Source organism: Desmodus rotundus, chromosome 9, assembly GCF_022682495.2.
Source record: "Desmodus rotundus isolate HL8 chromosome 9, HLdesRot8A.1, whole genome shotgun sequence".
Lineage (NCBI taxonomy): Eukaryota > Metazoa > Chordata > Mammalia > Chiroptera > Phyllostomidae > Desmodus > Desmodus rotundus.
Window position 1 is genome coordinate 42,896,888 of NC_071395.1, and position 13,574 is coordinate 42,910,461.

The 13,574-nt window shown below is 46.6% G+C and overlaps 1 protein-coding gene and 2 pseudogenes across 2 annotated transcripts in view; 2 read left to right on the forward strand and 1 right to left on the reverse strand.

Moving 5' to 3' along the window:
• LDLR (low density lipoprotein receptor) overlaps window positions 1-13,574 on the forward strand; it is a 34,040-nt gene that overhangs the window by 4,624 nt on the left and 15,842 nt on the right. For both annotated transcript variants that reach the window (XM_053911674.1, XM_053911675.1), the window contains exons 2-6: window positions 4,493-4,615; window positions 5,524-5,646; window positions 8,086-8,469; window positions 10,297-10,419; window positions 12,413-12,535. In XM_053911674.1, coding sequence (XP_053767649.1) covers window positions 4,493-4,615; window positions 5,524-5,646; window positions 8,086-8,469; window positions 10,297-10,419; window positions 12,413-12,535 — 876 coding nt within the window. The remainder of the gene's footprint in view (window positions 1-4,492; window positions 4,616-5,523; window positions 5,647-8,085; window positions 8,470-10,296; window positions 10,420-12,412; window positions 12,536-13,574) is intronic.
• Window positions 1,313-1,453, reverse strand: LOC112301592 (small nucleolar RNA U3; annotated as a pseudogene).
• LOC112301588 (DNA-directed RNA polymerase II subunit RPB11-a pseudogene) lies at window positions 6,431-6,782 on the forward strand (annotated as a pseudogene).

Below are 13,574 nucleotides of genomic sequence, written 5' to 3' on the forward strand. Positions count from 1 at the left end.
TCATGGGGCATAGTCTCACCCCAGGCGTGAAACTACTTCAGTAAAAGGCCTGTCTCTGCCTTAAGCAAGCCCCGTCCATTGTCTCTGTGCAGCTAGGTTGGCACGCCTTTGAAGTAAGTGTGACCACCCTCAAGACAGCATATAAATTTAACTGTCCTGTAATCCGATCCCCACCTTGCTTTCTTCCACCTTCATGTAATTTTCCTTCCGTTCCCTCCTGAACCTCAAATGCATAAAAGAAACGGCAAAACTGTCAATTCTGCAGAGCATTTAAGATCTCGCTTCCTGGCACCTGTTGTCAGTTTGGCTCAGAAAACATCTTTTAAAAATTCTCCACAGGTTTGGACGTTCTTCCGTTGACAGTGATAACCAAAGCTTTGAGCACAAGGGGAGGAGGGGGATGAGGACAGAAGCTCCTCCTCCAAGACCCTCATTAGGAGGGCCCCTTGACTGAACTTCCTTTTCAGTTTTTTTTTTCCTAAGATTCCTAATATTCCCATTGCTTTGTGCCCACCCTGTGTCATTTCCTCTTTTCATCATGATGACGACTGTGAGTCATTTGGGAGTCACTGGGGTGTATTGCAGAGGCTTCTCTAAAAGAGACATCCTGTTATGATCCGTGGTCGGGACATACAGTTATCAGTACGTGATGCCTGATTCCAGAGCTCAACTCCCTCCCTCCCCTCTTCACCCCTACCCCCCTTCTACTCCTGCCTCTGTTACCTGGGCTTTGTAAGTCACACTTACCAAGTTCTGCTGATTCTTCAAATCACTCCTCTTTATCTCTTTATCACCTCTATCTTCCTTTGGGGCCCCCTATATCTCTCCTAATCTCAACTGAGTGGTTTCCTAATCTTTGTCAGGAATTTCAGCAGGGAATTGAACTTTGAAGACCCAGAGTTTTTATTTGTTTTCTTAAATTGTGGTATAATTAACATACAATAAAATGGACAGATACTAAGTGAACAACAGTCCAGTGAGTTTTTATACACACCTGTTTCCATGTAATCACCTCCAGTTTGGATACAGGCTATTTCTAGCTTCCCAGAGAGTTTTCTTGTGCCCCTTTCTCTAATTACTCACCACACCCTGCCCGGCACCAGAGGCAACCGCTACTCTGAGTCCTACGATAGATTAGTTTTGCCCGAACTAGAACTTCACATAAATGCAGAGTACATACCCTTGAACAAAATGTTCAGCAAGTCATCTGTATGGACATGTTTATTAGCTATTTGTCCCTTTTTATTGCAAAGTCGTGTCCCATTGGATGAACACATCGCCCCCCTGATTTTAAGCTGAGTTTATTAGGTCAGCCTCTGGGCAGGGCTCTGTTTTTATTTTTCATTTATTTATTTTATGCTGTGCCTCCTCCTCGTGGTTTCTGGTGCTCTACACGTTCAGAGAAACGTCTCTAGTAGTAAACTATAGCAATGATCCCCGAAAGTATAGTCTTTGGGTAGGGCTCTCTTTTTGTTCCAATCTCTAATCCTCACAACATTCTCTTAAAAATAGGGACCAGTCTTCTCCCTCATTTTACAGACAAGGAAGCTGAGACCTAGGATGAAGTCAGTTGCCCAGACTGGTCTAGTTAAATGGCATGGGAAGCCGTTTACACCCAGGTGTGTCTACCGACTCCCTCCCCTGCCTGTCAAAACCAGCATGCAAGTCGCTAGGGATACCATCAGAGTAGACACGACAAAGGACTCCCTTCCGTGGATCCCTTCGCTGGGAACGCCAAATCAGATTTCTCCTTCTGTCCACATATTTGAGAACTCAAATACATGCATACATACATAATGTAAGTAAATAAGTAAAATAAGTTATTTTTTAAAAAGTAATTTTTATGCCCTGGCTGAGTGGCTCAGGTGGCTCAGGAACAAGGTCCTGTGCACCAAAGAGATTGCAGGTTCAATCCCTGGTCAGAGCATGTGGAGAAGGCTTCTGACCGATCTCTCTCTCTCTCAAATCAATAAAAACAGCTCTGGCCCATCTGGCTCAGTTGGTTGGGCAGAGTCCGGCAAAGCAAAAGGCTGCTGTTTTGATTCCCGGTCAGAGCATGTGCCCGGGTTGCAGCCAATCAATTGGTGTTTCCCTCACATCGATGTTTCCCTCCCTCCCTTCCCCTCTCTCTAGAAATAAATAAATAAAATATTAAAATAAATAGATGAAATCCATAAAAACATATCCTTGGGTGAGGATTGAAAAAAATAAAATAACTTTTACAAGAAAAAAACAACCCAAATGTTGAACTGTGCTCCACAGACTCCAGGACAGTGAAAGATGGTCATTTTGCAAGGTCCTCCAGAAGTCCTAAAAAGGCAGAACGTTCCTTGAGAGCTGCAGTCAGGTCATAGAAAATTACAACGCATCTTACCTCTTCTTGGCATCTTATGGCAGTAGTAAAAGCCTGTGTGCCTAGTGTATAGAGGTAATACACTCTGGGTGGTGGGACAGTTTCCCAAAGCAGGCCAGAGGAGAGTAATCAACTAGAGCAAACAGTGTCCCATTCTCCAGGAAGGTGGTTTTCAAACTGATGGGCATTTAAAGAGAATGTCCAGACGGTGTGAGTGTTGTTCTGATATGCCAAGATTGGGGGTTGGATCCCCAGCCAGGTCACATACAAGAATCAACCAATGGACGCATAAATAAGTGGAACAACAAATCTATGTTTCTCTCTCTCTCTAAAAATCAATAAATAATTTTTAAAAATTTAAAAATCAATTGATAAAAGGAAAAGCCTTCTTAATCCTCTTATAAGGATAATAAAACATATAAGTGAAATATCCATAAATAAAAACTTATACTTTACATACTATTTGCCTACAGAATATCTGATTCATGAGGAAAATTCTGCTAGCTGCTTTTATTGGTTTTATCTTATTTCCTTATTTATTAAATATAAAGCATGCTGAGATAAGCCAGATCAGAATATTTATTAGCCTCATTGTTTTAGTTTATATAGGAAATCAAAGTTTATATTTCGAGCTTAAAAGGTTATTATTATCAGAGTCGCCAACTAATAAAAGTTGGTTTTCATTCCAGGTTACACATATCAATATATTTTATTTATTTTTCTTTAAGATTTTATTTATTTATTTTTAGAGAGAGGGGAAGGGAGGGAGAAAGACAGGGTGAGAAACATCAATGAGACAGAGAAACATCAGTTGGTTGCCTCTCATATGCACCCCGATGGGGTACCGATCCCGAAACCCAGGCATGTGCCCTGACCAGAATTGAACAGGAGACCTTCGTTTGCAGGATGATGCCCAACCAAATGAGCCACACAGTCAGGGCTCAATATGTTTTAAATTAAAGCATACTATCCAAAATGAAATTCTGTCAATATAATTTTGATGTCTTTTCCAAGGTGCAAAAATCATGTACTTGGCCCTGGCCAGTGTGGCTCAGTTGGTTAGAACACCATCCTGTAACCAAAGGGTTTCAGTCCCATCCTCAGTCCGGGCACCAATGAAGGGCAAACAATCAATGTTTTTCTCACATTGATGTTTCTTTCTCCCCTTCCTCTCTCTCTAAAAGCAAGAAAAATAATGTCCTTGGGTGAAGACTTAAACAAAATGGAATAAAATCATGTATTTAAGGATATTTCCCAAAAACTCCACTTACTTTGTCGTCTTCTTCTTTTTACATTTTGAGAGTATGTTTATTAAAAGCTGGGGACACTGACACAAGGAAGGGCTTAGCATAGAAGCAGCAACAGGAAGAAGCCTAGGCTAGGTTGCTTTAGCTCCCTGGGAAGTCAGAGAAAAGGGGGCCTTGGAGAGGGGTTCATGGGGCTAGCCTGGGATGAGCTGCCGCTGCCCTCACGAGGTCTCTTAGAGTTTAGGAGACGTGGGCCTGGGGGGAGAAATAGAGGAAGGAAAAGGCACGGGCATGCTCCCGGGAGTGAGAATGTGCTACTTTGTCTTCATTGTTATCTAAAAAATCTGAGTCTTTTTTTTTTTCTAGGAAAAATTTTCTCTTATTGCACTTAAGCCTACTGTTTCTGTTCCATTTCTTTTGACTTGACATTCAGGTGTCTGAGTATCTTTGCTGCTGGGGTTCTGCTCTCTGACCTCCACATTAACAATTTATCATAATTTTTCTATTTCCATTCTACCTACTGGAGAAAGCCTCTCCCGTTCTGATGATTTTGCAATGTCGATTTTCCTCAGTACTGTTTCCACTGCAGGTTTATAACATGCTAAATAATTTTCTTTATTGATGTGCATGAAACTCCTAATATTTTGTCCCCAGATCCTAATGGATTCATACTTTGGACTCAACAACCATTATGTCAAAGTCTTACGCATTGTTGACAAGTCTTACTTTTGGATGTGTTTTTTGCACTCTCCGCTATACTCTTGGTTCATCAAATTTATGTTGCTATGCATGTTTCATTTCCTGGGAACCTCACTGTTACCATGGGGTTGTATTGTGTGGTCAGTTTCTGACCCTGGTATTGAAACTTTCTTCCCCTTTCCTTCTCTCTCAGTGAAAGACAAATGTGAGAGAAACGAGTTCTTGTGCCACGATGGGAAATGCATCTCCTACAAGTGGGTTTGCGACGGGAGTCCCGAGTGCCCTGATGGCTCTGACGAGTCCCAGGAGATATGCAGTGAGTGCCCTTTGGGTGTGACACACATCCAACCCTTTTTTATGGTAGCAGGCGACAAATGAGGTGGATTTTGGCCATCAGACTGATACATTTAACAACGAGTTGGGAGATCGAGAGCAAAGATATCACTAAAACTTCCCTTGAACAGCTTTCTTTTTTTAGAATGAGAGGGGAAGGGAGGGGGAAAGAGAGGGAGAGAAACATCAATGTGAGAGAGAAACATCAATCAGTTGCCTCTTGTATGCCCCCAACCAGGGACCTGGCCCGCAACCCAGGCATGTGCCCTGACTGGGAATTGAACCAGCAATATTTTGGTTCACAGGCCAGCGCTCATCCCACTGAGCCATGCCAGCCAGGGCTGTTTTTTGTTTTTTTAATAGAGGTGAAATTCACAGAACACAAAATTAACCATTTTAAAGTGGCCAGTTCAACCCTGGTTCATGTGGCCCAGTGGATTGAGTGCCAGCCTGCAGACTGAAAGGTTGCTGGTTCGATTCCCAGTCAGGGCACGTGCCTGGGTTGCAGGCCACGTCTCCAGTTACAGGCATGTAAGAGGCAACTGGTGGGTGTATCTCTCTCACATCAATGTTCCTCTCCCTCTCTTCCTCCCTTCCCTGCTCTCTAAAAATAAACAAATAAAACCTTTAAAAAAAAGCTCCTGGAGGCTAAAAAATACTATTTAAAAAAAAAATGACCAGTTCAGTAGCATTAATACATTCACAGTGTTGTATAACAACCACCTCTAGCTCATTCCAAAGCGTAACATCTAATTTTTAATAAGCTCCTTTAAATTTTGACCCAGAAAGGTGGGGTTTCTGAAAACTTGGGATTCTTCCTTGCACAGCTAGGACTGATGAGGCAGATTGGCCTTCCCTTTGAGTTAAAACTCAGTCCTGTTTCTCCCACAGTGTCTGTCACCTGCAGGTCAGAGGACTTCAGCTGTGGGGGTCATGTCAACCGCTGTATTCCTCGGTTCTGGAGATGTGATGGCCAGATGGACTGCGAGAACGGATCTGACGAGCAAGACTGCCGTGAGTGTGGCCCACGTGCCAGGGCGGCCAGGCATGTGGCCCACCTGGGTTCCGGGCTGCTTGCACATTTGTTCTCCAGCAGCCCTGTCCCAAGTATGGATCCACTGCTCCATCTCCTGGGGGTTTGTACCAAGCCCCCTCCCACCCACTGAAGCCCACCTTGACTAGAAGGCGTTGCAGCAGGCAGTGACGTGCCCCTCTCAGGGTATCAGCACACTCAGCGAAGCTGTTCTTCCCGAGTGTCCGCCACATGGCACACCCTTCTGTCGGTGAGCCCTGTGAACACCGTCAGCCACCCCGGGAGGCTAAGAACACAGGAGGATCTCACCCACTGACTAACCTCTAACAAGGCTGAGAGTCCTGGAGGGGAGTTCCCTTTGGAGCTGGGTGTCTATCTTGGCTCTTCGATTTTATGTGTTATTATTATTGGGTTTTTTTGCAATAGTGTAGTTTTTTTATTTTTAAATGGAGTAAGGCTATCAAAAACAAAGTAACAGAAAAAATTAAATAACTAAGATGATGTTAAATCTTCAAGGTCACAAAATTTAAAAACCCTTAAGAGATTTTAAAAATATAATGGAATGTGTTTACTTACACGTACCTTAGAAATACACGTCTAACCATCATTAGTGGTCACCTGATGAAACAAGTTCCTGGAGAACATGTTAAAGTGAAATGGATAGTGTTCCTTTCCAGGTGTTCTTTTTTTCCTTCCAGTCTCACTGAGATAATTGCCACACAACATTGTGTAAGTGGAGGGTTTGGAGGTGGCTGTGGCACTAGGATGATAAACGCCCCTCCCGCCTTCAAGTCATTCTCGCTGTTTCAAAGCGAGACGATCACCATTAACATGGACACCAAGGTACCTAATGCCTGTTCGTTCACCATCAACAAAGATGATCGTGCACTAGGAAATATTAGTAAATCACAGCTGTCGAAGGACCCACAGGTGCTGTTTGCTGGCCACGAAGTCCCCTACCTCTTGGAGCACAAAATCATCTGTGTGCAGACCACGCCAGACTACAGCCCTAGAGGCCTGCACCGGGGCCATCACAGACCCCATCAGCAAGCTCTTCCTGCTGGAAGAGCGATTCCAAGTGGCCATCAAAGACAAGCAAGAAGGAAATGAACAGTAGTCTGAAATAGTACTCTTGCTTGGCTTATTCCTACCTTGCACAGGGCCCTCCTCTGGGCATGGAGTGAGGGAGAGCAGCTTCTCCCAGGTGGGGGCCTCGCTGGAGAGGCCCTCATCCCCAGCACCGATGTGACCTGTACATAGATTCTATTTCATCTTCCTAATAAAGTGTGTCAGGAAAAGACCTGGATGTGAGCTGAAGCAGAGGTCACACCTTATAGCAAGTGGGTTGTCGGACTTGGTGGCGGTGGATGACCTGTCCCAAGGCCACACTGGGGCCACATTTCAGAGTGGATCGGCCCAGATACCGAGATTTCTATCTGAGAGGGTGACAGGAACAAACCTGTTCTGGACCAACAACTGGGAACATGAGGGGCTTCCTGCGAGGCAGTCTTGAGCAGAAGGCCACCGAATACCTGTGCGCCTCCATGAGGCTCTGCCGTAGAAGCTTTCGCTGCCAGGTCAGCCTGCTCACTCAACATAACAACCCCAGATGGGGCCCACAAACAACTTCCCTTGGCTTCTCCTCTACAGTGGAGGGTTCAGTAAAAATATTCACCAATTAAAACAAACAACAACAAAAAAACATTGTGAAAGTTTAAAGAGTATGTAATGAGTTGATACTCATTCAGCCCTCTGTAACAGCAGGTTTCACCTCCGTGGGTTCAACCAACTGTAGATTGAAAATATTGGGGGGAAGAAAGTGCCAGAACGTTCTGAAAAGCAAAACTTGAATTTGCTGTGTGCTGAGAACTAGCCTGAATTTACCCAAATGAAATGATACATAGGCATAACCTGCTATGGCCTATATACAAATACAGGTTATATGCAAATGTAGGTTTTACACAAATACAAACAAAAAAGGGACTCGATTAAGCTTTGGATTTGGGTATCTGGAACCAACCCTCCCACCCCAGGATACTGAGAGATGATTATATTGTGAAAGGCTTACCAGTAGGTTACTTAACACCTCTATCAACTCACATAATTATCACTTTCTTTCGGGGGGGGGGGGGGGGAGGGGGGGGTCTCTTGTAATAATAATAACAACAAACCCTTAATTAGTGCCTTAGTGCCTGCCCAACCTGAGAGCTTACTCAGCAGTCCTCATAATACCTCCCTGAGGCCCAGAAGGGCCCAGGATGGAGCTGAAGGGCCCGAGGTTCCCGGACCACTCCCTCACCTGTCCAGGGCCCACCTAACCGGGTTCTGGCCTCTCTTGTCTCAGTGTCCCCACCTGCAGAATGGGCTGGTGTTGCGGGACAGGGTTCCCGGTGACCTGGTTTTCCCATCGGTCCCCACAGCCCCCAAGACCTGTTCCGAGGAGGAGTTCCGCTGCCACGACGGGAAGTGCATCGCCTCAGAGTTCGTCTGCGACTTAGACCGAGACTGCTTGGACGGCTCCGACGAGGCCTCCTGCCCCACGCCCACCTGCGGCCCCGCCCACTTCCAGTGCAACAGCTCCGCCTGCATCCCGGAGCTGTGGGCCTGCGACGGCGACCCCGACTGCGATGACGGCTCAGACGAGGGGCCGCAGCACTGCGGGGACCACAACGCGTCCGCCATACACTGGCAGCACCCGTGCGCGGCCCTCCAGTTCCACTGCCGCAGCGGGGAATGCATCCACTTCGCCTGGTACTGCGACGGCAGCGCGGACTGCAAGGACAAGTCTGACGAGGAGAACTGCGGTAAGGGCCCGGGGGCTGCCCCCCCCCCCCCTCCCGGGGTGCGGCTGCTGGTGCCTTTAGGTGGTTAGACGATTACAAATCACTTGCCCATTTAGTTCATCTCTTTTTTGAGAGGGGTGTAAGCCACAGCTCCTGAATTATTTTGATTCAGAAAGAATCCTGGGCTCTAGGCCCGGCTGGTGACGTGGAGCTGTGTGACCCTTGGCCAAGGACTCAACCTCGCCGTTCTGTGGTGTCCTCCCCTGTAGAGTGGGGCAACAGCGTTGGCCTTGGCAGGCCGGGGTTAGAGTCCATTGCCACCCTAGTCTGTGCTGCCCAGTGAAGTAGCCACTGGCCAGTGCGAATAGTGCAACTGAAGAGCAGGCTTTATTTCATTTGATTATTGTTTTTGTTGGTGTTTCTTTCTTTTCTAAAATTTTGTATTATATTTCATTTTAATTAATTGAAAGTTAAATGGCTGCCCGTGGTTAGTAGCCCCCGTGGTGAAGACAGTGCAGATGGAGGCTCTGGCCCTGCCTGTGTCCCGCTCCTGAGCCCACAAGCCTGTATCTCCAAGTTAGTTAGTGGTGTAGAGTCACTGCGAATCCAGAAGGTGTCTTCTTCTATTTTTAAGGACTTTATTTATTTATTTTTAGAAAGAGGGGAAGGGAGGGAAAAAGAGAGGGAGAGAAACATCAATGTGTGATTACCTCTTATAAGCCCCTAAGTGGGGACCTGGCCCGCAACCCAGGCATGTGCCCTGACTGGGAATCGAACCAGCGACCTTTTGGTTCACAAGTTGGTGCTCAGTCCACTGAACCACACCAGCTAGGGCTGCCTGTTATTTTTTTAATGCATAGATATATATGGGTTAAAAATAGGATCACTCCCCTTTTACATAATATGTCACATCAGAGCAAGTACCCTCTTGAACATACGGAGCTCCAAAAACTTGGATGTATAATTTGAAAGATGGAAAGAGGATCATTTTGCTCACAGATTTATTATCTTTTCTCGCTGACATCCTCAGTTTGAATTTTTAAGTTATATCCGTTTTTATTGTGAAATAGAGCCCACAGGAAGCATAAAATACAAACTTGCAGCCTCACGGCTGAGCGTAGAGCAAATCCTGTGTGAGGTCAAGTTCTGGACCATGGCCAGCAGTACCGACTCCAGCCACCACGAGCGTCCTGAGCTTTCACTGCATGTCTTTTGTCACCTGGCCTCGAGTCACACATTTTTCGGTCTGTGGCCTGCTCGGCTGTGCTGATCCGAGTGATCCGAGTGGCCGCGGTTTGCTTGGCCTGCCTCTGTCAGACTGCAGTCGCTGAGCGAACTGTGCAAACGCACGTGAGGCGACCCTGGGGACAAGTCCAGGAGACGCCTTCATAGTTGTGGATTCGGGGTGTTTTCCTCCCCTTTGCAATTCTCCCCGGACTTTGCTTTGTTACTTTAGTGATAATATTCCACGGTTCTTCTTCATTAAGGAAGATAGTACTTACTGCCATAAATGGAAGAAAATCTCCTAAAATCTACGCTGGTTACATCGGAGAGTACCAAGGCAGAGAGACACACCTGGGAAGTTTTCCCCCGTGGTGGGGAGGGAGGCCACCTCTTTCCTCTTTTCCCCTCGCGAAGAAGCAGATAAAATGGAGGATCCACTGTCTTCTGCTGGTGTAAGAGGCTGGGTGTGTTTTTTCACGTCTAAACCTCATTCATCTACGTGCCGTCCCCAAGGCCCAGGACAGCTGACTTCTGTTAGGCTGTCAGAAGATTGTTTCTTTGAAGGTGAGGGTTCTTTTGTCTTAGCCTCTCCTGAGAAAAACCAACGCATGCTGTCTTTCCCAGCGGTGGCCATGTGCCAGCCTGACGAGTTCCAGTGCTCGGATGGGACCTGCATCCACGGCAGCCAGCAGTGTGACAGGGAGTATGACTGCAAGGACAGGAGTGATGAGCTGGGCTGCATCAACGGTGAGCTCCGTGCCCGGAGAGCCCTTGGCCGGGGGAGGGCATGGGGGTACTAGCGGGGTAGATTCCAGACAAGGACAGCTGCTCCCGGGTCAGCCCCATACAAGCTGTGTGTTCTTGGGCAAGTTCCTTGACCACTCTGATCCGAAAAAAATGTGTATAATGAAAGCACCTACCTCAGGACTATAAGATTTCATGAGGTAGAAGTGTGCAAAGCCCATACCTTTGAGCGCAGAGTTACATGCACAATGCGATTCCATGTGAAGGATGTTCCTGAATTTACAACACAGCAACGCCACTCCTGGGAATGACCCAGGAGAAACGCGCGCCTGGGAGCTAGGAGCCGGGCTCGGGGACGTGGGGGCAGCACCGTGCTAGCAGCAAACCGGGGGAAGCCGCCCAGGTGTTCATCTACCAGACGACTAATTTAAAATGTTTTCACGTGGTAAAATACACATAACATAAGCATAATGCTTTTTAAAGTTTTATTAAGGTATTTACAGACTGAAACAATTTAGTGGACAAAAAGTTAAATTCTGGTAATGCACTGTCTTTTTTTTTAATTATGTGCTAAATTTAATTAAGTGCTAAAATACATACAATGTAAAATTTATCATCTTAACCATTTTTTAAAAGATTTTATTTCTTTATCTTTAGAGAGTGGGGCAGAGAGAGAGAAAGAGGGACGATGTGTGAGAGAAACATCATCAGGTTGCCTCTCACACACCCCCACTGGGGACCTGGCCAGCAACCCAGGCATGTGCCCTGACTGGGAATCGAACCAGCGACCCTTTGGTTTGCAGGCCAGCACTCAATCCACTGAGCCACACCTGCCAGGGCTTAACCATTTTTAAGTGTATAGTTCGGTGGCATTCAGCACATTCACATTGTTGTGTAGCCACCTCCACCATCCATCTCCAGAACTTCGTTATCTTCTCCAACTGAAACTCTGACCCTATTAAGCACAAACTTTACCCACCCTGCAAGTCCCTGACACCCACCATTCTGCATTTGGCTCCTCTAGGGTATAAGTGAAATCATGTAGTATTTGTCCTCTTGTGACTGGCTTATTGATGCCCTCCAGATTCATCCACGTCGTAGCAGGTGTCAGAATTTCCTTCCTTTTTAAGGCTGAGTGATATTCCACTGTATGAATGGACCACACTGGGTTTACCCACTTACCAGATGATGGACGCTTGGTTGCTTCCATCCTTGGCTGTTGTGAATAATGGTGCTATGAGCATGGCTGTATGAAAATAATGTTGAAGTGTTGACGTAGTCACACAGTGGGATATCAGCCCTGCAGCTCAGAAAGCGAGGCCGCAGGCCTCAGCTGTAGCTCAGCAGAACTCATAACTTCAGGACTGAGAGCAAGAAGCAAGTTGCAGGACATTACTGAATACATTTATTTTCCAAGACTCGAAAACAAGCAAAATTCAATAATACATTATTTCTTCATACATGTTTGATTGAACTATTAGTGAAAAAAATAAGGGAAGGGTAAACCCGAAGTTCAGCATCAGCCTCTGGGGGCGCAGCTGAGGGCAGCAGGATGGGACGGATAAGGGCTCTGGATGCTCTAGGTCGCGGGTCTGCAAACCTTTACCATAAAAAGCTGGAGAGTAAATATTTTTGGCTTTAGGGGCCATAGTCTCTGCTGCATCTACTCAACTCTGCTAATGTTGCAAGAAAATAGCCACAGACAGTATGTAAATGAGTGGGCTGGGCTGCAGGCCAACAAAAGTTTTAATATTTGAATATCTGAATGTTTGAATAAACAGGCAGTGGGTAGGTTTGGCGGTGGCTCACAGTTTTCCCACTCCTGCTCTCGGTGACCTTCTCATTCTTAAACTGGGTTCTCAGCGTTCAATGGTTATTATGTGTTATTGGTGAACACAACACTATATAACCTTGTGTAAATTATTACAGTATTAAAAAGCACCAAGCAGGATCCCTCCGCTCAGAGGCCCCTGACCCTCTTCTTTGGCTCTCGTAGCAACTGTGTGCGAGGGCCCCAACAAGTTCAAGTGCCACAGTGGCGAGTGCCTCACCCTGGACAAAGTGTGCAACTCGGTCCGGGACTGCCAGGACTGGTCGGATGAGCCCCTCAAGGAGTGCGGTGAGCCCGGGGGTGCGGGCAGCTCTCGGAGCTCGTGGGGAGCTGGAAGTGGGCCCCAGACCTGGGTGCTGTCGGGGTGCATGGCTTCAGCCCACCCATGCTCCCAAGGGCTCTGGCTCTGGGGTGAGACAGATGTGGCGATCTTAGGGATAAGGGGCTTTGCTTCCAAGTCTGTTTTCACATCTGTAGGAAGGGACTGTGGCTGCTCACACATCCGCGGGCTGCGGGGGGGTGACAAAGGCGATGCTTGTAGAGCCTCAGCAATGCTCTGTGACTCATGGCTGTGTAGATATTTGGGCTTTCCTGGGCATGCGGTCCCTGACAGCCTTTCAGCAGGAAAGCAGCCGTGGGAATGCTGTGCACGCGCGTGAGTGGTGTGGCTGTGCTGCAAGAACACTTCGTTACAAACACTGAAGTTTGACTTTTATAGGACTTGTATGTGGTGTGAAATAGATGTCTTTAGATTTTTTTAAATTTTTAACTATTTAAAATTAAAAAGCATTCTTAGCTGTTTGTCTGTTTAAGGACAGGCAGTGGGCGGGCTCTGGCCTGCGCTTGGTGTAGAGAGAGAGAGCGCCGGCTCTGGAGCCAGACGCCCTGGACTCAAGTCCAGCGGTGTGATCTTGGGCAAGTCATTTTCCTTGGCCGCCCACAGTGTCCCCAGCTGCCGTTAGGGTCGTTGGGAGGATGAAATGAGTCAATATGTGTAGGTAACTGTGGTATGTAGTTTTCAGTTTATATGTATATTTTTTCTTTTAGATTTTATTTATTTTTTTAGAGAGAGAAGAAGGGAGAGGGAAACAGAGGGAGGGAAGCATCGATCGGTTTCTTTTTGCCTACCCCAACCGGGGACCTGGCCTGCAACCCAGGCATGTGCCCTCACTGGGAATCGAACTGGTAACCGCTCAGTGTGCAGGCTGGTGCTCAACCCACTGAGCCATACCAGCCAGGTCCAGTTGTTTTAATTAAAAAAAATTTTAAATTGTAGTTAAAGAAAATAACAAGATTTATCGTCTTAAACATCCTTAACTGTACAGTT